The sequence below is a fragment of the Macaca fascicularis genome, chromosome 5, assembly GCF_037993035.2.
Source record: "Macaca fascicularis isolate 582-1 chromosome 5, T2T-MFA8v1.1".
In the NCBI taxonomy this organism is placed as follows: domain Eukaryota; kingdom Metazoa; phylum Chordata; class Mammalia; order Primates; family Cercopithecidae; genus Macaca; species Macaca fascicularis.
Window position 1 is genome coordinate 104,484,779 of NC_088379.1, and position 24,754 is coordinate 104,509,532.

The window sequence follows — 24,754 nt, forward strand, 5'->3', positions numbered from 1 at the left end:
AAACTGCCAACATTGGAGCCATAAAACATAGTACTTTTCCAAATGATACTTGCTATTTTACACAAAAAGTAGAATTTATAGAGAAACTGAAGTCCCCAGGGATTTCATTTTAAGCTTTAAACTTTTTTTTGTTTGTTTTCCAAACTGATGAGGACACTTAAGAATCCCTTCTTAGACTCCATTCAAGCTGTGAGGGATATACGCCTTGTTTTACTTCTCCCCACAATAAGAGCGACACCAAGAACTGGGTTCACAGACAGCTAGAAGATATACAGAGTTTGTTTTATATCACTGAAAAAAGTGAAAAAAAAAAAAAATGTGGCTTTTGGTGCTACTATTAGGTTAAACTATATAAAACTGCCACTAATGAATTGTTCAACCTAATACATGTGGTACATCGCTTTCTTGAGGAAGGATTTTATCCTTTATAGACTGTTTGACCTTTGATATCCCACTAGCTGACAATCTCCATTGTCTAAAAAACTGATTTGTTCCTCATTAGAGGAAATACTGAACCAAAGGGTCTCCTATGAGAAAACTGCATACAGCATATTTGAACTATTTATTTCACTAGGTCTTCCATGACGAATAAAGGAAACATTTTTAAAAAATTAAGATCATAAAAAAAATTTTAATAAATGAAACTAAATTATAAATAGATTTATGGACTCTTTTAAGTAGAGAGTGAATGGTCTGCCCTAAAAAAAGTAAATAAAAAGAAAAAAAGACAAGGAAATGAATTGAAAGAACCTTAGAAGTTAAGTCCAATTTACTTTCCTCTACATTGTTACAATGTTTCTAAACTGCCATTTTCTTCCCACCATCAGCATTCAGTGAACTCAAGTTAATTCTCACATACCCCAGAAAATAAATAAAAACAAATCTACTGGAAAGGAGTGGGAAGAGTTGGGAAAAGCCATATAATAAACTAATACTCAATTGCCTGCTACACTGTTAACTATGAAAACTTAACTAATTTTAATCTGTACCCTTTTCCTCTCGTCTCTCAGTTACAAACCAACCAATCTTCAAACTCCACATTCCCTGGCTCTCCTTTCTCATTCTCAGTCCAGCTTCAAGTCACCCGTTCTTCCTCTATACATCTGTATATCTCCTATTCACTCTTCAAACTGCCCTAATCTTTTTTTCCATGTTTTATGGAACTACACTAAAACACTTTGTCCTAAGTCAGTAGGGACTTTTACAAAAGTGTTCAAATCAATGGATATTTTGACACCTTGCTTCATTTGACCTTTTTAGCATGTGCTATGAACTTACACCCTATCTTAGAACAAACCACCTTCTTGGTTTCCATGACCACTACTGTCTTTTTTGTGTGTGTGAGATGGAGCGCGATCTTGGTTCACTGCAACCTGCACCTCCTGGGTTCAAGCAATTATCTCACCTCAGCCTCCCAAGCAGCTGGGATTACAGGCGCCTGCCACCACGCCCAGCTAATTTTTGTATTTTTAGTAGAGACGGGGTTTCACCATGTTGGCCAGGTTGGTCTCAAACTCCTGACCTCAGGTGATCTGCCCGCCTCCACCTCCTAAAGTGCTGGGTTTATAGGTGAGAACCACCATGCTGGGCAACCACCACTGTCTTTGTATGTCCATCCTTCATAGGTATTCTTCTTCAACAAAAGCCCTCTATGTGATGCTAGTATCCCAGGTCTTTGTCACGAGTCAAGTGCACTTCTCCTTAAGGGAACTCATTTACTAATGTGGCTTCCATTATGACCAATACTTTTCAAACTAATCTCTCACATAGTTCCTTTTGAACTCAAGACTCACACATGAAACTGTCTGCTGGTCATGGATCATCCAAATGAAAACAGAACCCTCAACCTTAGCATATCTAAAACTAGTCTCATAATCTAACTTTGCCTTCAAACTTGCCCTATTCACCATTTACCTTGTGGCCTAACTCAGAAAACCTAAGTGTCAGAAAGCTTACCTGTTCTGTAGAGGATGTTTAATATAGTGTTCTGGGTTAGCAACCTCCTGATTAGATTCCGTTTTCTCCTCTTCCGTAGTCGGGGGATTAGGAGTAGGGGTGGTTTCCTAGTGGAAAATAATATAAAACATTAAATTTCTTAAGACATCTATGACAGCAATATTCTAACCAAACCTGAACTGACATGCTGATAATTTTTTTTTTTGAGACAAGAGTCTCTCTGTTGCCCAGGCTGGAGTGCAATCGTGCGATCTTGGCTCACTGCAACCTCCTCTTCCCAGGTTCAAGCAGTTCTCCTGCCTCAGCCTCCTGAGTAACTGGGATTACAGCTGTGTGCCACCATGCCTGGCTAATTTTTCTATTTTTAGTAGAGACGGGGTTTCACCATGTTCGTCAGGCTGGTCTTGAACTCCTGACCTCGTGATCCGCCCACCCTGGCCTCCCAAAGTGCTGGGATTACAGGCATGAGCCACCACGCCCGGCACTGATATTTTTTAAGAAGGAATTAAAGCAGATTGCTTCATAAAACAGACCACCCAGACCAACCTCTAAAGAACCATTCTCTATTCTCATATCTCTTCATTAAGAGCAAAAAGAAAGGGATTTCTCAAATCTGAAAATGTAATGATATTTATAGTTACCCTTCCACTTGCACTTTTTTTTTAAATAGCAGGAAGACAGTCACAGACTATGCAACAAAGTTGGGAAAATCTGCTATTTTTCTTAACATACCATCATATTGAGATACTGCATATGGTATTGAAGGGGGTATCAGGAAGGATAGAGGATTAAAACTAAAGTTTCAAGAGTATAACAACTATATCACTGGGCACAGTGGTGCATCCCTATAATCCCAGCTACTCGGGAGATTAACAGGAGGATTGCTTGAGACCAGGAGTTTGAGACCAGCCTGGGCAACACGGCAAGACCCTGTCTCAAAAACAAACAAACAAAACAAAACTATATTATGATGACAAAAAAGCTTTGTAAAGTGATCAAGTCAATGATATGCAGGTCTTACCTTCATGGCATACTGTTTACCCCATGGTAACCTAAAAGTTTGGCAGCTTAATATTTTCAGTGGGCCCTAACAAGATGGACATTGGCTTGAACTTAAATCTTCTCTTAGGCTAGGCATAATTAACACTGTCATCTAAAAATATCAGAAAGAAAACAAGGCTGGGGACAGTAATTTAAAATAGGTGTTCACCACATTCTTCCATGTACCTCTTCATACTATCATAAATTGTCAACAAAAGAAAAAAGCCAAAGAAAGGCACTAGGACAAAGACTGATACCAAAAAAAGGGCAATGCAACAAGTGTTTAGAAATCAGACTGAAGCAGCAAACAATAGAGATCTATGTTAACATAATAAGATATGTAACTCGAATATTTATTATCTAAAAGACCTCAGAGAGCAGAAAGGTGGTAAATATTTATTTGAAAGAATATGGGTTTTCCTGTATTTTATGTTTCTTAGAGATGGGGTCTCACTCTGTTATCCAGACTGGAGTGCAGTGGGTAATCATAGTTCACTGCAGCCTCAATTTCCCTGGCTCAAGCAATCTTCTTGCCTCAGTCTCAAGGGTAACTGGGACTACAGATAGGCACCACCTTGCCTCAGTCTCAAGGGTAACTGGGACTACAGATAGGCACCACGATACCTGGCTAATTCTTTTTTATTTTTAGTATAGACAAAGTCTTACCATGTTGGCCAGGCTGGTCTCAAACTCTTGAGCTCAAGCGATCCTCCCACCTCAGCCTCCTAACGGATATGTTTTTTCTTATCAACATATGACATGTATAAGAATTTCTATTAGCCTATAAAGTCACCCAGAACAGAGACCCTGTCTTGATCTCACTCAGTAATCACAGTACTTAACCCAATAGGAACTTATTGACTTCATTACTTAACTGAATAAATTTAAATGTTTACATAGAATGGTTAAGGCCTGAAAATTGACATACAGTAATTAATGCCTTAAAACCAAACATTTTTATCAACATTTACTTACCAGTAAATTTAAGTGTTCAAACAGATGATAATTACTGAATGCCATTTCCTATCCCACTAGCTTAAAATTAATGATGGGTTTCCAGGCAGACAGTGGGAGTCTCAATGAAAACAATGAGAGACTGGCAGGCAGGTAGGCTTTAGGGGACAGGGTACCAGAGAAAAACTGCTGTAGATGAGAAGTGGGCTCCTCAATATATGTAAAAATCCCTCACAGGTTTTTGGCTAACTTCTAAACTGGCACTTTCAGAGTGTAACTCTGGTTGGCCTAACAGAGAACAAGAACAGCTGAGCCAAAACTAGAGACTGCACAGTATTTGTGAAACATAAGTAGAATGGGTACAGGGACTTATGTCTGACTCCAGCACTTTGAGAGGCCAAGGCGAGAGGACTGCTTGAGTCCAGGAGTTTGAAAACAGCTTCAGCAATACAGTGAGACCCAGTGAAGAAAGTGGAAGAAAGAAAAAGAAACAACCCTCTCTCTCTCTCAGATCCAAAAAGGAATACCAAAGAAAAGTCTTCAGCCTGCAGAAAAAAGATCCCAGATGGAGATGCAAAAAGAATGACAAGCACTTGAAAAGGTAAATATCTTATATAAACGACCATTAACAGTTTAAAGGAGTAATGATTATAATATGTTTTGGGGTTTCACATAATGATGGTCCTACCACAAGGTTAGGCATACAGGGGTTTTCAATGTTGAATATGCCAGTAAAAGATATTCTTCCTCTCAAAGTTAAATAGCACTGTAAATTCTCTTATATTTATTCACAAGCTCAAAATCCTCACTATAAACCATTCACAACACTTATTTAAACCTTTCACCTCAGCAGCACATAAACAGTGAGTTACAATATGACTAATTACAAGTTTAAGGTGTCCAAAATAATGTAGTACTTTCCCTTCTTTTATGTTATTCCATTCTTTTCATTATTGGGAAAATGATGAAAGACTAAGATGGCATCAAATCTTTGGACATATAGGAATTAAAAGCAAGTTATCACTCAGGAAAAACATATCCAGTTTCTAGAATTTTAAAAGTGTTATTTTGAATTAAAATAAAAGTCGCACTGTAAGTAACTGATACTAGTCTTCATATTAAGAACACATAATTGGCCAGGCACGGTGGCTCAGTGTTGTAAACCCAGCACTTTGGGAGGCCGAGGCAGGTGGATCACCTAAGGTCAGGAGTTCAAGACCAGCCTGGCCAACATGGTGAAACCCTATCTCTACTAAAAATGCAAAAATTAGCTGGGCACAGTGGCATGTGCCTGTAATTCCAGCTACTCGGGAGGCTGAAGCAAGAGAATTGCTTGAACCCAGGAGGCAGAAATTGCAGTGATCAGAGATCGTGCCACTGCACTCCTGCCTGGGCAACAAGAGCAAAACTCCGTTTCAAAACAAAACAAAACAAAACAAAAAAGGACACATAATTTTGTACTTTTCCAACAACTTAAAAAAGGAGCTACACATTTTGAAATGTGCGTGTATGTATGAATCAGTAAGTATACTAATTTAAAATCTTTAGTCTTCACTTTTAATTATATAAACATATTAGATTTTCAAACAAATGATGTGAAATACCATAAAAATTTTTATTGGGCATAGACAGTCTTCTTTTCGTATGATCTATATGGGAACTAAAAAACAGTTCAAGAAACAAGTTCTATTTTAAGATATATAACCTTATTTTTAAGGTTGCTTCCTATAGACATTAAATAGTTTTAAGTTTGCATTCAGTTTAAAAACAAAACTCTACTGCAAAATCCTACCATATTCCTCTCTCTACTCTCTTAGGCTGGTGTTTTCTCAATGAGCAAATTTCACTGGAAATTACATTCTAAATGACCAATCTCAGGTTCTACTGAGGAATTAAAAGGAAAAAAATTAAATGACTAACATTTCTAGGTTTATAAACTATCTGGACAAAAAAGTAAAGACTAATTTAGCAGATTATGGCTAATCTCAAAGTAATCAAACACATTTTTAACCTAAAATAGGCAATCTTCCCTTGAAAAAGCATTGTGTAACACATTTTAGGTGGGCAGAATAGGGAGTAAGAGCGAGGCCATGGGATGGTGCTGTGTTCATCCAGGTAGTAACCAATGTGGCTGAAAGAGAGGGTTCGTGAAACCAGAGCTAGAATGGTAGGTTGGAGTGAGATTGTTAAAGGCCTCAGAGGTCAGGCTAAAAGTGAAGCTTTCATCTTGGGGGCAATGAAAGCCATTAACTAGAAGGTCAAAGAGATTAAATACAAATGGCAAGTAAGGGAACAGAAAAAGATAACCAATTTGACAGCAAAGTATTAAACCTGGTTTAAGATTTGCTCAGTTTATCAGCTTCAAATAAAAATGTTCAGTATTGTAATTTAGCAAACCCAGGGCTGAATAAACTGTCATAGCAACAAGAGAAAGTTGAAAGTGAAGAAAAAAAGCAAGCAAGGGCAAGAAAAGTCTAACAATTGGCTGCAAAGAATGTCAGGTAGCTTTTTACTACATTCTGCAAAAACTAGCACAGGTATAATATTAATCTTATGGGACAATCCTAATATTATAGAGGTAAATATTTCCCAGATCTAGCATCATTCTGTGATGTTTTCAATAAATCTAACTAAACTTTAGATTCTCCTCATCATGTTCAAGTCTACATTGCTTAAATTTCAAAACCATGATGCGCTTTTCCACGGTTTGGAACATTCAAGATTTCTCAGCAATTCTCAACCCAAATACACATATAAACCATTTCTTCTAAAAATAATGATGAGCCTTCCCCCTCAGAACACCCCATTTGTGTACTCCATTACCTTCATTCAACAAATATTTACTCACAGGAACTTCCAAAAAATTTTTTTCCGGGTTAAGACAAATCACCCAACACCTTATTTGAAGTATGTAATAATCAGTAGTCCCCCTAGGCACTCGTTAATGGTTTGAACCAATAACTCAAGGTATAGTCCACAGACTACTACTACTGGTCCACAAACTGGTTATGGTTGACAGTGAGGTTAAGTATAGAAATGCAAAGTAAACACTTCGGAAATTTGTAGCAATTTGACAATTTTTTATCTGCTGAAACTAATCAAATTCAGGCTTACATTTTGTATGCATGTCTTCATCTTTATAATTTTACAAAAGTATTATATTAGAAATTTAAAAAAAAGAAAAGGCCAGGCATGGTGGCTCACCCCTGTAATCCCAACACCTCGGGAGGCCAAAGCAGGAGGATCTCTTGAGCCCAGGAGGCCAAAAGAGGAGCACCACTTGAGCCCAGGAGTTCAAAGACTGCAGTGAGCTAAGACAGCACCACTGCACTCCAGCCTGGCTGACAGAGTAAGACTCTGTCTCTAAAAAATTAAATTAAATGAAAATTTAAAAACAAACACAAACCAGTTTGTCGTCAGAATATGAGATGCACTGCTTCAGATCACACCCTCTAGAGCCACGTTCCCCATGTTGGAATCCCAGCTCTGCCATTCACAGCTGTAAATTCAGAGCAAGTAACTTTTGTGGCCTCAATTTCCTCATCTTAAAATGGGCATTGTGACATTTATCTCCTAGGATCACCATGGGGATTAAATGAATTAAAAAACAAAAGCATTTAAACTGTCTGGTACATGGGAAATGCAAAATAAGGATTGCTTTTTATAAAGTAGCTAAAAATTTTAAGCGGTTACCTGGCTTGCCATTCTGCAAATTTTTATTCAGAGCAAACTGTATGGCCAGACACTATGCTGAATTGTTTTATATGATTTGTTTTAGAAAGAAAAAAAATTTTTTACATTATATTTATCACTTTCCTCCTTCCTAAATTTTTTCTGATATATGTAGATATAGGTATTCCTCCCAGAACAATAACGATTAATGCAATATAAAGTCATTTTAAAGTAACATTCAAGTGAAGAAACCTACTTTTCCTACTTTTAAAGGTACTCCCAGATACCATATTTCCGCTTTTCTGTACTGAAGGCATCATATCTTTGGCCTCATGAATGGCTAAAATGTAGCATTGAGCTGAACTATTTATTACCAAGGAATAGCATAAAGGACATTGAAATCAAGCATCAAAATAAAGCACAAAAAAAGGGGCTAGAGGAAGAAAGAAATTATGTATCAGGCACATTTATTCACATACCATCTATATATATACCAGGTATCTGTATACCAGGCTCTGACTTCACTACCACAGTTTTCCTCTGATAACAGAAAAAGAAATCCCAGGTTTACCAATCCCTGGTGCACTAGGAGCCATATTGTAAAATGGGTATCTCAACAACACAGTCTGGATCCACCTCTAACCCCAATTTGATGAGTCCTTTAAGTCTTAAGATGAGTATGATAGGAGAAAATTTTCAGAGAACAACAGGGATTATTTAAGTGATGCAGGGCAAGCCCTTAAAACCCCTGTAAGGATCAGTTTCTTCCCTTGTAAAAAGTGCTGTGTAGGTTTTAATCAACAATCCAAGAGTCTGGCACTTAAGTGATCAATAACTGTCAGTTACCATTAGCAATCAGTACTTGAGATGACATTAACATAAGAGTTCAGAAAGGTAAGAGCTGAGTAAATGTGGCATGCTGAACTAGACTTCAAACTCTAGAAGAAGTTCGGCTAGTCCTTTAAATTTTAAGATGAGGAAATTTCAAGAACAATAGAAGATAAATCACTAACATTCATATCCCAGTAATATACTGAAGAGGTAGTAGAAACCTAAACTACCTAGGGTATGCTCTCTAAATTTTTGTCCTGGCTCAATAATTTCTATCTATCCTCAAATCCTTACACCAGACCTTCCCCCACACCCCCAATCATATACACAGTAAGTGGGGATATGGAAAGAGAAAGAACTCGTGATTAACTTAGAAATAACTACCCAGATGACTATTACCACACCTAAATAATTGTGATACCAACACTCTCCCCCTTCCTGATGACACAAAATAAATGTGTTCAGTCAATGCTATAGCATCAAATAATGGGTAACAACATGACTGGTGACCCATATTCAGTAGCGCTTCCTTATATTCCCCCTTCCTTCACTTTCTGTAGCTAAACTGGAAAGACCAGCTGTGTCCATACTAGAAATGTAAATGCTACATATTTCAAAGACAGCTGCAATTATTTCTACAAGGTACTAATACAACATTCTAGTAAACTGAAGGCACTATATTAAATAAAGGTATGAAATAATGAGCAGAAGGATAGATAGACACAGTAAGAACAGAAAAGGGTGGTGCTTTATGATTTTGAAAAGCTCACACCTCATCCAAACTATGAGTTTTTACTTGATAGGTAACATTTACTAAGCAGCGACTACCAGGCCATGTGCTACATTATTTGCATACATACTACCTCAACATACTATAAATCATCTCAATCTAGTCAATATTCATGATCCTGTGAAACAACCATTATTCTCTCCACTCTTCAGACAAATCTGAAGTCCTGGAAAAGTAAACATGTCATTTAAATCCAGGACTACCAGGGTTTACGGCTAAGAACACCACATGTCCTAGGTTCTACCTGTTTGTTGTTTCAGTATAATTGTTAATAGAACTCTCATTCACTCCCAAAGGTGGCCAGGACTGAATAATAAATTATATGGTTACAAAGATTCTCTTTCTAGGCAACATAAGTCTATAATATACACCGTGCTCTGCTCTACAGCCTCAGGCTCAACACCTTTGCTCATCTTGCCAATGCACGTCACTGCCAGTACACTAGTAAAAGAGGCATGAATGGTACAACTCACCCTCCTCCCAGACACACAAAAAAATCCACCACCAGGAAAAAAAAGCAACTATATAGTGAGTTTGTATTATTATGCACAACAGGACCCTAAATACCCATTGGTCAAATATCTCACATATACAGGTAAGTGTAAGTAAAAACCTCTTTTATGTGTACAAATAACTTTAATGAGAACATTATTTAATAGAAATATGTAAACAGACTTCATACTTTTCTGTTCCTTTGTAGTATCCACTCAGTTCTCAGTTTTGTCCTTCATTTGACATATTAAATCAGGCAAAGAAATGTATACAATCACATAAAAAGAATCACGTTTTCACACTTGAACACACAGCAGTGGTCAAAAATAATGAAATGTAAACTGGACCCCATGATTTAATGCAAAAAACATTCCGTACAGAAAAGTTTCAGGCTTCTAACTTTACTGAATCCAGTACTAAATGTTCTTTATATTCCTCAGCCTTTTTCAAGTCTTTTTCACTTTCTAACATCCGCCAAAGAACTATGCAGCTTCCAACCTGTGCTGGCAATCAGAGCTTATCACCTGGGATTCTTGCAGAATTTCTGCCTGCTTTTTAATGGCATAATTTTCACCATCTTTAGCTTTCATTTTTTTTCTTTTCTTCTTGTTGTTTTGCTTCTTTTTCATGCATCACTTTTTTTTTGACCAACTGCTTCACCACAGTAGTCTTAATTTGTCTCAGGCCAGGATTAGCCATGGTCCCTCAAGCACCATGAGAAGGGTGGGACAAAGAGCCAGGGTAACCATGGAGGAGGTGGCTGTCAGTCCCCAGTTCTTTTCAAGAAACCATGCATTTCCTCACAGCACCCTCCCATATGTAAATTAGTGTAATTAATTAACTAGTACACAAGAACAACTATAGTCTTACCACCTGTCTTGTAAGGAATAAAAAATTTGGTAAAACACTGAAAAGTTGCCTCTATTAAACTGTTTTGGTTTTAGCTTTGAAACATATATTTATAGTAAAGGAATACCAGCTAATATGGCATCACTCATGAAAATGTGGCTGTGGATTTTGCAGGTCTTCCTTACCTGTAATAAAGGATCAAAACTATGACTTTTGTACTCCTCCCTTAACCTAGAAAGTTGAAGTAAAAAAACAACACATGGAGATTTAGCAAAATACAAATCTTTCAACATTAAAACACTGCTCACATGGAAAAAATTTTTTCTTGTAAAAGACCCTGAGACATCATGTATCAATTATGATTCAAAAGACAGTACTTCTTAAAGTGCTTTTCAATTAATATAAAATGGCATCTAAACAATAACAAAAAATCACTGGTAGCTGGATTACTAAAGAAAAGAGTTGTGATGATGTGTACAAATTGTGCAGTGTCCAAAAATACTATAAAAATTCAATAGCTGTTTATTTAAATAATAACCTAATTACTTGATCAAAATTAATAAGTAGCACTAAACTCATGAGTGAATCGAGATGATTAAGTTTGCTGAGCTATATATTTCTGGATATTCAGCAAACTATACTTAAACATATTAATTAAAAAAAAATCCCAACAGTTCACACTTGCATTTCTGATCTTCAAATAAACAATTTTTAAACTTGGATAGATTCTTTTTTTTTGAGACAGATTCTCACTCTGTCACACAGGCTGGAGTGCAGTGGCATGATCTCGGCTCACTGTAACCTCCGCCTCCTGTGTTCAAGCAGTTCTCTTGCCTCAGCCTCACGAGTAGCTGGGACTACAGGCATGCACCACCACACCTGGCTCATTTTTTTGTATTTTTAGTAGAGATGTGGTTTCAACCACGTTGGCCAGGCTGGTCTTGAACTCCTCCTGACCTCAAGTGATCCACCCGCCTCGGCCTCCTAAAGTGCTGGGATTACAGGAATAAACCACCGCGCCCAGCCTAAAACTTGGATGCATCCTTTTTTTTTTTTTTTTTTTAACCCTTTGAGATGGAGTCTTGCCCTGTTGCCCAGGCTGGAGTGCAGTGGCACGATCTCGGCTCACTGCAACTTCCGTCTCCTGGTTGTAGTGATTCTCCTGCCTCAGCCTCCCGAGTAGCTGGGATTACAGGCGCCCGCCACAACGCCTGGCTAATTTTTGTATTTTTAGTAGAGATGGGGTTTTACCATCTCCGTCAGACTGGTCTTGAACTCCTGACCTCGTGATCCACCCACCTTAGCCTCTCCAAGTGTTGGGATTACAGGTGTGAGCCACCGTGCCCAGCACATTCTTAACTACTAGAAAGAGTTGAAGGAGGCCAGGCGTGGTGGCTCACGCCTGTAATCCCAGCACTTTGGGAGGCCGAGGCGGGTGGAGCACCTGAGGTTGGGAGTTCCAGACCAGCCTGACCAACATGGAGAAACCCTGTCTCTACTAAAAATACAAAATTAGCCGGGCGTGGTGGCGCGTATGCCTGTAATCCCAGCTACTCGGGAGGTGGAGGCAGGAGAATCACTACAACCTGGGAGGCAGAGGTTGCGGTGAGCTGAGATCAAGCCATTGCACTCCAGCCTGGGCAACGAGAGTGAAACATTGTCTCAAAAAAAAAAGAAAAAGAAAAGAAAAAAGAAAGACTTGTGGGCACCTTTTAACATTTTAAAATAAATTTTTTAAATGAACATTCTTAAGGGAGCACTAATATGTACCTACTGATCATATTACTTTGCACATATTATGCAGCTTAAGCCAACATCACAAATTCAGTTTGGGTTTGGGGAGGTGATAACACAGACACAAGAAATAACAGATGTGTGAACTAGGATGATAAGGCTAATGATAAAATTTAAATGTCAGTACTATTTAAACCAAAGGCTACCAGAAGATTCATAATTTAAAATAACTAGAAAAATTTACAGGCTGGGTGCGGTGGCTCATGCATATAATTCCAGCACTTTGGGAGGCAGAGGCAGGTGGATCACGAGGTCAGGAGTTCAAGACCCACCTGACCAACTTGGTGAAATCACATCTCTACCCAAAATACAAAATTAGCCAGGCGTGGTGGCGCATGCCTGTAACACCAGTTACTCAGGAGGCTGAAGCAGGAGAAGCACTTGAACCCGGGAGAGGGAAGTTGCAGTGAGCTGAGATCGCGCCACTGCACTCCAGCCTGGGCAACAAGAGCAAAACTCCGTCTCAAAAAAAAAAAGAAAGAAAAAAGAAAAAGAAAAATTTACGTACGGCCAGGCACGGTGGCTCATGCCTGTAATCCCAACACTTTGGGAGGCTGACGCAGGCAGATCATGAGATCAGGAGATCGAGACCATCCTGGACAACATGGTGAAACCCAGCCTCTACTAAAAAATACAAAAATTAGCTGGGCCTGGTGGTGCATGCCTGTAATCCCAGCTACTCAGGAGGCTGAGGCAGGAGAATCGCTTGAACCAGGGAGTCAGAGGTTTCAGTGAGCCGAGATCGCACCATTGCACTCCAGAATGGTGAAAGAGCGAGACTCCATCTCAAAAACAAAAAAAAAAGAAAGAAAACAAAGAAAAATTTACATACGTTGAACATTATACAAAAGTAAAAAATGATTCAAAATATATCAACATTAAAATGGCATTAGGACCAGTGCACAAAACTGTTGACTGCAGTAACACGGTATTTTCCATTTCAATTATTCCTTAAAGCTTTATAGGAAGTATTTGAAACGCAAATCTTTTAAAGAATTTAACTGCTATTTAAATGTTTATACATTTTAAAACTTAGAAAACATAACTAAAATTTCATGATACTAATTAAATTCTAGTTTTTTTTTTTTTTAAATCTATCTTTACATGTCACAGTTCAAACAAATGAGCAGTTACTGTTAAAATTCTATGTGTTTGGCCGGGCGCAGTGGCTCACACCTGTAATCCCAGCACTTTGGGAAGCTGAGATGGGTGGATCGCCTGAGGTCAGGTGGTCGAGACCAGCCTGGTCCAACATGGTGAAACCCTGTCTCTACTAAAAATACAAAAATTAGCCAGGTATAGTGGCACGTGCCCATAATCCCAGCTACTCGGGAGGCTGACTCAGGAGAATTGCTTGAACCTGGGAGGCAGAGGTTGCAGTGAGCCAAGGTAGTGTCACTGCATTCCAGCCTGGGCAACAGAGCAAAACTCCGTATCAAAAAAAAAAAATAAATAAATTACATGTGTTCATTTTTAAAAGTTAAAGGTTATAATTTCAATTTAAACTGTAGCTTTAATAAGGTCATTTTGTTTTCTGTAACAACTTCTTATCCAACAGATTTTTTTTCTTTTTCTTTTTCTTTTTTTTTTGCCTTCAGAGGAGGGTATCACTGTTAACTTAGGCTGGAGTGCAGGGATGCAATCATAGCTCACTGCAGTCTCAAACTCCTAGGCTCAAGAGATGCTCCTGAATAGCTGGGACTACAGGCATGCCCAGAAAATTTTTAGAGACAGGTCTCACTATATTGCTCAGCCTGGTCTCAAACTCTTGGCCTCAAGTGATCCTCCTGCCTCAGCCTTCGAAATTGCTAGGATTACAGGCGTGAGCCACCACGTCTGCCTTTTTATGTACTAAGGTTTTAAAATCACCTTTCAAAAGAAAATATTTTGAAGAAATATATGCCTTAAAAAAATTTACAAAACCAGGTATAGTCAGTTTCTTATGTCCCCAGGATTACAGAGTGGAATACAACCTTCTATTTACTTAGTTTAAGTTAATAAACTATCAAGCTTCCAAACCTAAAAGGATCTACTGAGTTCCAAGTCAAAGCTAAATGGGAAAATAGAAAAACAGTAAAATTAAAATAAAAAGATCTATATTATTTAACCTAGTAATTAGACTTCTAAGAGACAATACATCTATCAACAGATATACCCAAAAGGTAATAGATAAACCATGGCATTTATAATGTAAGCACTAAACATGTTTGTAAGAATTACTTTAAAAGTAATACAAATGTGGAGAAAAGCAGATTACAGAACCATATAAAAATGAGCACTTAAAAAAAAAAAAAAAAAAAAAAAAAAAAAAAAAAAAAGGCCAGGCGTGGTGGTTCATGCCTGTAATCCCAGCACTTTGAGAGGCCCAGGTGGGCGGATCATGAGGTCAGGAGTTTAAGACCAGCCTGGCCAACATGGTGAAACCCATCTCTACTAAAAATACAAAAATTAGCCAGGCGTGGTGGCATGTGCCTGTAATCCCAGGTATCTGGAGGCTGAGGCGGGACAATCGCTGGAACCCAGGAGGAGGAGGCTGCAGTGAGCCGAGACCACGCCACTACACTCCAGCCTGGCAACAGAGCAAGACTCTGTCTCAAAAAAAAAAAAAAAAGAAAAGAAAAGAAAAAAGAAGCACTATTTTTGTGCTTTTGACCTATATTAAGAAGTCCTAAATAAACTGTAGTACATCCAGAAAATGAAACATTACTGAGTGCTAAAATAAAATGAGTTATCAAGCCATAAAAAGACATAGAAGGAACTTAAATGCATATTACTAAGTGAAAGAAGCTAAGCTGAAAAGGCTACGTACTGTATGATTGTAACTCTGTGATATTCTGGAAAAGACAAAAAGATCAGTGGTTGGTGGGAAGGGTATAAACAAGCAGAACAGAGAGGATTTTTAGGGCAGTAAATTATTCTGTACGATATTATAATCATAGATATATGTCATTATACATTTGACAAAACCCACAGAATGTACAACATGAAGAGTGAACCCTAATGTAAAGTATGAACTTTGGGTGACAATAATGTCAATTTAGGTTCATCAATTCTAACAAATGTGCCATTCTGTTGCAGGATGTTGACAGTGGGAAAGCTGTTCCTGCACAGGGGCAAGGAGTAAGTTACAGGAACTGTAATTTCTGCTCAATTTTGCTCTGAACCTAAAACTGCTCTAAGAAAATTAAGTAGTTAGTTTTTGAGACAGGGTCTCGCTCTGATACCCAGGCTGCAGTGCTGTGGCACAATCACAGCTCACTGCAGTCTCGACCTCCAGGGCTCAATCAATCCTCCCGCCCAAGCCTCCTGAGTAGCTGGGACTACAGGTGCATGCCACCACACCTGGCTAGTTTTTTGTATTAATATTTTTAGTAGAGACAGGGTTTCACCATGTTGCCTAAGTTAGTCTTGAATTCCCGGGCTTACGCAATTCACCCACCTCAGCCTCCCAAAGTATTGAGGTTTCAGGCATGAGCTACTGCACCCAGCTGAAAATTAAGTATTTAAAGGGAAAAACGAAAAGGTACGAAGAGGGATATGGTTTAAAAAAAAAAAAAAAAAGTTCACTTTCAGAGAACACTTAGTTGTTGAGATTACAGATTATTTTTTTCACACTGATCTAAATATTCCAAATGTATTATAACAAAGTTATATTAAAGCCCAAATAAACATCTGAAACTACTCCTGGATGGCTCAGTGTATTCCAATAATCTGCCCATCCCTTCCTACGTGAATATCATATTTTTGTAAATTTCTTTTTTCTTTTTTTAGACAGCATCTTGCTCTGTCACCCAGGCTGAAGTGCAATGGCGCAATCTTGGCTCACTGCAACCTCCACTTTCCGGGTTCAAGCAATTCTCCTGCCTCAGCCTCCCAAGTAGCTGGGATTACAGGCACCCACCACCACGTCCAGCTAATTTTTTTGTATTTTTAGTAGAGATGGGTTTTCGCCATGTTGGTCAGGCTGATCTCGAACTCCTGACCTCAGGTGATCCACCTGCCTCAGCCTCCCAAAGTGCTACTATTATAGAGTCACTGCGCCCAGCCATTACTTTTAACAATGTTTTTCTTCATGATATGGTAAGTTCCCCATTCGCCTTTGCTCTTCCTTTTTAAAACTTTGCTTCTGCTCAGGCCTGTAATCCCAGCACTTTGGGAGGCCAAGGCGGGCAGATTCCCTGAGGTCAGGAGTTTGAGACCAGCCTGGCCAACACAGTGAAAACTCGTCTCTACTAAAAACATAAAAATTAGCTGGGTATAGTGGTTGGCGCCTGTAATCCCAGCTAGGCTGAGGTGGGATAATCACTTGAACCTAGGAGGCAGAGGTTGCAGTGAGCCAAGATGGTGCCACTGCACTCCAGCCTGGGCAACAGAGTAAGGCTCTGTCTCAAAAACACATGTCTACATACTCAAAGGAATAAGTTAAGATTTTGCATGTATATAACAATTATAGGAAGCTATAAAAATGAACATTCAGAGGACAAAAAAAAAAAAAAAAAAGGAAGGAGGACAGGAGGGAGAAAATAAATAACTGGAATTTCAAAATGAATGGAAATTTAAAATGAAGGTTGAAAAATAAATGAAATTTTCCAGAGAACTAATCCAAGAGATCTAATATATGAGCAACTGTTTCAAAGAGAAAAGAGAGGAGAATCACTAATAAACCTATGAGAAATGATGGACATGAGTTGCCATTTTAAAACACCCAATAAGGCCAGGCGCGGTGGCTCACGCCTGTAATCCCAGCACTTTGGGAGGCCAAGGCGGGCAGATCACGAGGTCAGGAGATCGAGACCATCCTGGCTAACACGGTGAAACCCCGTCTCTACTAAAAATGCAAAAAATCAGCCGGGCGTGGCGGCGGGCGCCTGTAGTCCCAGCTACTTGGGAGGCTGAGGCAGGAGAATGGCGTGAACCCAGAGGCGGAGCTTGCAGTGAGCTGAGATCATCGCGCCACTGCACTCCAGCCTGGGCGACTGAGCGAGACTCCGTCTCCAAAAAAAAAAAACACGCCCAATAAGTACACAGTACAATGATGAAAACAAACTTATCTAAGGTATATCATTGTGAAATAGGGACAAGAAAGAGTCTACAAATTCTAGGAAGGGTGAGAGATGAACAGATCACACTAAAAAGTAATTTTTAGCTACCAGAATAATTTCAGACTCATCAGTAGCTACAACAGAAGTCCATGAAACATGACTTCAGAATCCTGAAGAATTCTATGTCCAGCCAAACTACAGGTATGACACTTAATATTCAAGGTTTCAAACATTTTTTTACTATGTACTTTTTCTCAAAAAACTGCTGGGGATGTGGCCCACCCAAGTGAGACAAGAAACCAAATAACAGGAAGATAAAGGGCACAGCAAATGGAAGGGTGGAACACAAAAGTCAAATGAAAGAATCAGGAACATAGTAAAAGGAGATCCAGAGAAGACAAATGTTTACCATATATAAAGGGCAACAGTCCAGACTGGAGCAGTGTGATTCAGGTGAATGTGATTGGAGCAATGTGATTTAATGGCTGTTACGATTAAAATGCCTATTATTCTACCTTTTCTAAACACACACACACACACACACACACACACACACACACACACACACACACACACACAAAACCCAAATGCTCAAGTGTCCAGCCCAGACTATTATCTCTGTTTGACCATGTGTTCATGAAGTTCCACTTCTCTCTTTTATGTCCTGCTAACCATATTAGATAACTTTCTTTACATCAGAAGAGTTCAGCTTTAATTCAATCTTAAAACAAGATACAGAGCAGCATATTCCCAAAGACTACTCTCTTACTGAAGATTCTTTGCCTGGCCCGCAAAACAGCCTCACCAGATAACAACTATAAATCGTATGTTTCCCAGGACATGTTCATGATCATGCCCACTGGTTTCCCCAAAAAGGGCTCTAGTAGAAATTCTAGGAAGCTGAAGCCAAACTATAAACCAGAAACTGTGTTCAGATTATCATTTTTTATGAGCCTTCATCAACAGTGGCAATACTATCTTTCCCTTAGACATCTAGCTTTTTAGTTTTTTCAAAACTAAACACATAGGTGAAAGATACATATATGGGAGATTAGTGTAGAAAAAAACAAAAAACAAGGGAATGCTTGACTCAAAAATCGGAAAAGAAGATGGAGGAGGGGCCAAAGATACAATAATGTGATCACGGAGTATTAAAAAAAGTTGAAATGCTGCTATGATGTCCTAGGTCATGGTACACAGGTCTTCAGTTTACTATTCTAAAACCTGGCAGGTGTGATGGCTCACACCTGTAATCACAGCACTTTAAGACGCCAAGGCAGTAGGACTGCTTGAGCCCAGGAGTTTTGAGACCAGCCTGGTCAACACGATGAAACTCCATCATTACTAAAAATGCAAAAATCAGCTGGGCGTGGTGGCGCACACCTCTATTCCTAGCTACTTGGGAGGTTGAGGCAGGAGGATCGCTTCAACCTGGGAGGTGGAGGTTGCAGTGAGCAGAGAACATGCCACTGCACTCCAGTCTGGGCAACAGTGAGACCCTGGCTCAAAAAAAATTTTTTTTTGCCAGGCGTGGTGGCTCACACCTGTAATCCCAGCACTTTGGGAGGCCAAAGCGGGTGGATTACCTGAGATCAGGAGTTCGAGACCAGCCTGGCCAACATGATGAAACCCTGTCTCTACTAAAAACACAAAAAATTAGCTGGACGTGGTGGCGGGCACCTGTAATCCAGCTCCTCGGGAAGCTGAAGCAGGAGAATTGCTTGAACCCAGGAGGCAGAGGTTGCAGTGAGCTGTGATCACGTCATTGTACTCCAGCCTGGGCAAAAGCAAAGCTCCGTTTCGGGGGAAAAAAAAAAGATACAAGAAAACTTACATACCTATTTTATACTTCGTTTTTTACATATAAACATTTCATTATTTTGAACAAGGGAGAAGTTCTAAAAAAAAAATTGTAGCTGGGAAACCAACTATAGTTGCAAAAGTGTTTTATCTGACCAACAGAGTCTAAAATTTTTCAATTTGTTGTCAAAACATCTACTTTATAGATATACTATCTCATGTATGGAATGATACAGGGAGAAGTTCATTCATCCCAGTAATGTTTGAAATAGTAAATGGTTGGAAATGACCTAAATATTAATATAGAAATAATTATGTTAAAACCATATAGTATAATATATACCATCAGAAAAAAGAAGTGAAAACGTTATGTGTTGATATGTAATGCTCTACAAGACATATTAAGTGAAAAAACACAATGTGCCAGAAAAGTGCACATAGCTGGCTACTATTTACTTTTTACAAATATACATATTTGCTGTATATGCACAAATCTCTATTAAATAAAGTTAAACAACTGACAATGCTGGTTGTCTCTAGGTCATCTGCCTGGACAGAAATCAAATTGAGGAGACTGTGTACTATTGCATAAGACTTGAGTTTTGAACAACGTAAAGTACTGCCTATTTACACACACATTTAAAAAACTAGCAAAAAGGTCGGATGTGGTGGCTCTTGCCTGTGATCCCAGCACTTTGGGAGGCTGAGGCAGGTAGATCATGAGGTCAAGAGATCAAGACTATCCTGGCCAACATGGTGAAATGCTGTCTCTACTAAAAATACAAAAATTAGTTGGCAGTGGTGGCACACGCCTGTAGTCCCAGCTACTTGGGAGGCTGAGGCAGGAGTCATCTGAACCTGGGAGGTGGAGGTTGCAGTGAGCCAAGATCATGCCACTGTACTCCAGCCTGACAACAGAGTGAGACTCCATCTCAAAACAAAAACAAAAACAAAAAAAAGACTAGCAAAAAAAAAAAAAAATTAACCCACAGAACAATTCTAATTCTATACAAGAGTAAATAACTGTCCTTGAAAGATTAAAATACAAAGCAACAAGCAGCTTTTCTAGGATAGAATAATGTATCTAACCAAATTAGACATACACAGTTACACCTTATAAAGTTGAACTAAATACAATATGCATACATACGTTTGCACACACCAGAATTTCTGGATTCTTTCTTTTTTTTTTTGAGATGGAGTCTTGCTCTATCACCCAGGCTGGAATGCAGTGGCGCAATCTTGGCTCACTGCAACCTCCGCCTCCCAGGTTCAAGCAATTCTCCTATCTCAGCCTCCTAAGGAGCTGGGAATAAAGCACGTGCCACCACACCCAGCAAATTTTTGTATTTTTAATAGAGATGGGGTTTCACCATGCTGGCCAGGCTGGTCTCAAACTCCTGACCTCAAGTGATCCAATTACCACGGCCTCCCAACGTGCTGAGATTACAGGCGTGAGCCACCATGCCTGGCCAGAATTTCTAGATTCTGAGACCATACTGCACAATTTGGTGGTTATTACCTACAGGTGGTTAATTATTAATATTAAATAAAGTTTAAAACGTATTTCCTTGGTGGCACAAGCCACAATATCCAAATGCTCAATTACCATCTAGTGGCTACTGTATTGGACAGTAAAAAAGACCCTTTCCATTATCTCAGAAAATTCTCCTGGACAGCCTTTTTCTAGTAGAATCCTCAAAAAACTGTTAACTGGGCAATTTGGAAAGGGGAATGAGGTAGCTGGGGAAGACAGACAGGAGATAGGTTTTTCACATTAAACAGAACTTAGCCTGTGCCAGATAATGTCCTTAATATGATTCATGCTAATTCAATCCTTGTACTTCAGCATAATTGGTTTCCTTTGTAAACCTATGTATTTTATGTAATACATGCTAAAACATTCTTTTTTTTTTTTTTTTTTTTTGAGACGGAGTTTCACTCTTGTTGCCCAGGCTGGAGTGCAATGGCACCATCTCGGCTCACTGCAACCTCCACCTCCCAGGTTCAAGCCATTCTCTTTCCTCAGCCTCACGAGTTGCTCGGACTACAGGCACCCACGACCACGCTTGGCTAATTTTTATATTTTCGGTAGAGATTACAATGACAGTAATGAGCAGAGCACAGAAAAAAATATTACAATTAATTCTGTATAACATTTTGTAGTAACAAGCTTAAAACACACAAAGAAACATGTATGTGCACATTTTAGCTTAAACTTTTTCAAAACAACTGTTTTACCCTTTGCCAGACCTACCACCAAAATTACTAAAAGTACTAAGGTAGTTGAGTCTAGAATAAATCCAAAATCCACAAACTTTAAAAAATGTACTAAAACGGCAGGGCACCGTGGCTCACGCCTGTAATCCCAGCACTTTGGGAGGCCGAGATGGGTGGATCACGAGGTCAGGAGATCGAGACCATCCTGTCTAACATGGTGAAACCCCTTCTCTACTAAAAATACAAAAAAAAATGAGCTGGGCGTGGTGGTGGGTGCCTATAGTCCCAGCTACTCGGGAGGCTGAGGCAGGAGAATGGCGTGAAGCCGGGGGGCGGAGCTTGCAGTGAGCCGAGATCGCGCCACTGCACTCCAGCCTGAGCGACAGAGTGAGACTCCGTCTCAAAAAAAAAAAAAATGTACTCAAACTTTTTTCACTAGCAAAATATTTTAACTGGGAAATCATACAAACTAGCAAATGCCGGAAATCAAATTAGAAAGGAGGAGAAAGTAAGTGTCCACCCACTTTCTTTAGAAATCTATCCACAAAGTTTTCAATCAGTTACTAAAATACGATTGGTGCAATTGCTTGGTTTAGTCCTCAAGATTATGTGTTTTTGTTATCTAACACTGCAATATAACGGGGCCTAAAAATAAATGTCCACACATTTTATTTTATAGCTGTAGCAAAACACATAGTAAGCTTATCAAAACTCATCTCCCCTTCTGAAGTCACTCAAGCAAAGCACATTACATGCCTACTGGAAAGACAGTGCAATGGTTAAGAACATACACTCTGCACTTCGGCTGCGTTAGTTTAAACTCCACCCCACCACTTGGAGCAAGTTAGTCACATAATGACTTTATCTGTACTGTTAAGAATTAAATGAGTTAATATATGGTAAAGCATTTAGTGTGGTACTTAACACAGAATAAGTGCTATGTGTAGCAATTACAAATAACGATCTTTCTGCATTAAAAATAGCTGTTACAAACAAGGTATGTTTATAAGAATTTATTTTTAATTGGTTGTTTACAACTATAAATCCATACCCTTAATTCCACATCCCTATAAATCCAATGCTGGCTAGATTTTTAATGATTCCACAGAAACTTACTGAATATAGTATGACTAAACTTCATTTTCCTATTGTTTCTTTTTCTTTTTTTTTTTGAGACGGAGTTTCCCTCTTCTTGCCCAGGCTGGAGTGCAATAGCAGATCTTGGCTCACGGCAACCTCCACCTCCCAGGTTCAAGCGATTCTTCTGCCTCAGCCTTCCGAGAAGCTGGGATTACAGGCATGTGCCACCATACCCGGCTAATTTTGTAATTTTTTAAAGTAGAGACAGGGTTTCTCCATGCTGGTCAGGCTGGTCTCGAATTCCCGACCTCAGGTGATCTGCCCACCTTGGCCTCCCAAAGTGCTGGGATTACAAGTGTGAGCCACCACGCCCGGCCCATTTTCCTATTGTTTCTATGGAATAATATATCAAAAATTCCAACTGGGGAAAGGAAAAAAAAACAACAACAACACTTATATTTCTGACCACATTCTCAGGTTCTCGAAGTGCCCAGAAATGACTATTAGTGTTTTAGACACACACACACACATACACAAGAATCCTTTCATTTTTCTTTTTGGTGAGATAGGGTCTCTTTCTGTCACCCAGGTTGGAGTGCAGTGGTGTGATAACAGCTCACTGCAGCTTTGACCTCCCAAGCTCAAGGGATCCTCCCATTTTAGCCTCCTGAGTGGCTAGGACACAGGGGCACACCACCACATCCAGCTAATTTTTTAATTTTTTGGAGAGACAGGGTCTTGCCATGTTGGTCAGGCTGGTCTCCGGGCTCAAGTGATCCTCCTGCCTTCATCTCTCAAAGCCTCAGATATGAGCCACCAAGCCCAGCCTCTTTCTTTTTCTGGAAACACGATTAGGGACTTTTGAAGGAACACTAGTGATTTTATGGTAGGGACAGGAGTCAGAAGAACATCTGAGGATTGTGAGTCACAGACTTTGCATTTCTTGCTAATGGCTAAGGATTAATAATTTAAAAGCAGCGATGTGAATTTCCTAGAAAAGAGGGAAAATAGTATGTAAATCCATGGATATACATGAATGTAAGACATTCATGGAATGTCAACTTTAGTCCCTTACAGTTGACAAACTGTCACCTTTGAATAATGCATTTAAAAATCTAAATCGGGCCGGTCGCGGTGGCTCAAGCCTGTAATTCCAGCACTGTGGGAGGCCGAGACAGGCGGATCACGAGATCAGGAGATTGGGACCATCCTGGCTAACATGGTGAAACCCCATCTCTACTAAAAATACAAAAAAATCAGCCGTGCATAGTGGCAGGCGCCTGTAGTCCCAGCTACTCGGGAGGCCGAGGCAGGAGAATGGCGTGAACCCAGCAGGTAGAGCTTGCAGTGAGCCAAGATTGCGCCACTGCACTCCAGCCTAGGTGACAGAGCAAGGCTCCGTCTCAAGAAAAAAAAAAAAAAAAAATTGAAATCAACCGGGCGTGGTGGCTCAAGCTTGTAATCCCAACACTCTGGGAGGCCAACGAAGTCTGATCACCTGAGGCAGGGAGTTCAAGACCAGCCTGACCAACATGGAGAAACCCCATCTCCACTAAAAATACAAAATGGCCGGGCGTGGTGGTACATGCCTGTAATCCCAGCTACTAGGGAGGCTGAGGTACCTCCTTGCTTGAACCCAGGAGGCGGAGGTTGTAGTGAGCTGAGATTGTGCCATTGCACTCCAGCCTGGGCAAGAAGAGCCAAACTCCATCTCAAAAACAACAACAACAACAACAACAAAAAAAATATCAAAATAACTAAGATATCTTATTCCAACTTTCAGCTGACTTAGAAATTTCAGTCTTCAAGATCACTCAGATATTAAAATAAGACTACAACCCATGCTCATTTCCACTTCTCCAAAAAGTCTCTATGACTAAGATGGTGCAACTCAACAGTACTAATAGATTAACGAAACCTTTTTTTTTTTTTTTGAGACAGAGTCTTACTCTGTCACTCAGGTTGGAGTGCAGTGGCGCAATCTCAGCTCACAACCTCCGCCTCCCGAGTTCAAGCACTTCTGCCTCAGCATCCTGAGTAGCTGGGATTACAGGCATGCATCACCACGCCCAGCTAAGTTTTGTATTTTTAGTAGAGATGGGGTTTCACCATGTTGATCAGGCTGGTCTCGAACTACTGACCTGGTGATTTTGCCTCGGCCTCCCACAGGGCTGGGATTACAGGTGTGAGCCACCGCACCCGGCCCATATTCTTACGTAAATTAAACAGTATT

At 39.6% G+C, this 24,754-nt stretch overlaps 1 protein-coding gene and 1 pseudogene across 2 annotated transcripts in view; both read right to left on the reverse strand.

Moving 5' to 3' along the window:
• Positions 1 to 24,754, reverse strand: part of EIF4E (eukaryotic translation initiation factor 4E) — a 48,835-nt gene that overhangs the window by 19,407 nt on the left and 4,674 nt on the right. The window contains exons 1-3 of one of the 2 annotated variants that reach the window (XM_065545261.2): positions 15,189 to 15,331; positions 10,771 to 10,816; positions 1,957 to 2,063 (exon numbers count right to left, since the gene is read on the reverse strand). In XM_065545261.2, coding sequence (XP_065401333.1) covers positions 1,957 to 2,063; positions 10,771 to 10,816; positions 15,189 to 15,316 — 281 coding nt within the window. In that variant the 5' untranslated portion in view covers positions 15,317 to 15,331. Of the gene's footprint in view, positions 1 to 1,956; positions 2,064 to 10,770; positions 10,817 to 15,188; positions 15,332 to 24,754 lie in introns of those variants that run through there. The other variant, XM_005555505.5, reaches the window with a different exon arrangement.
• LOC135970964 (tubulin-specific chaperone A pseudogene) lies at positions 10,000 to 10,575 on the reverse strand (annotated as a pseudogene).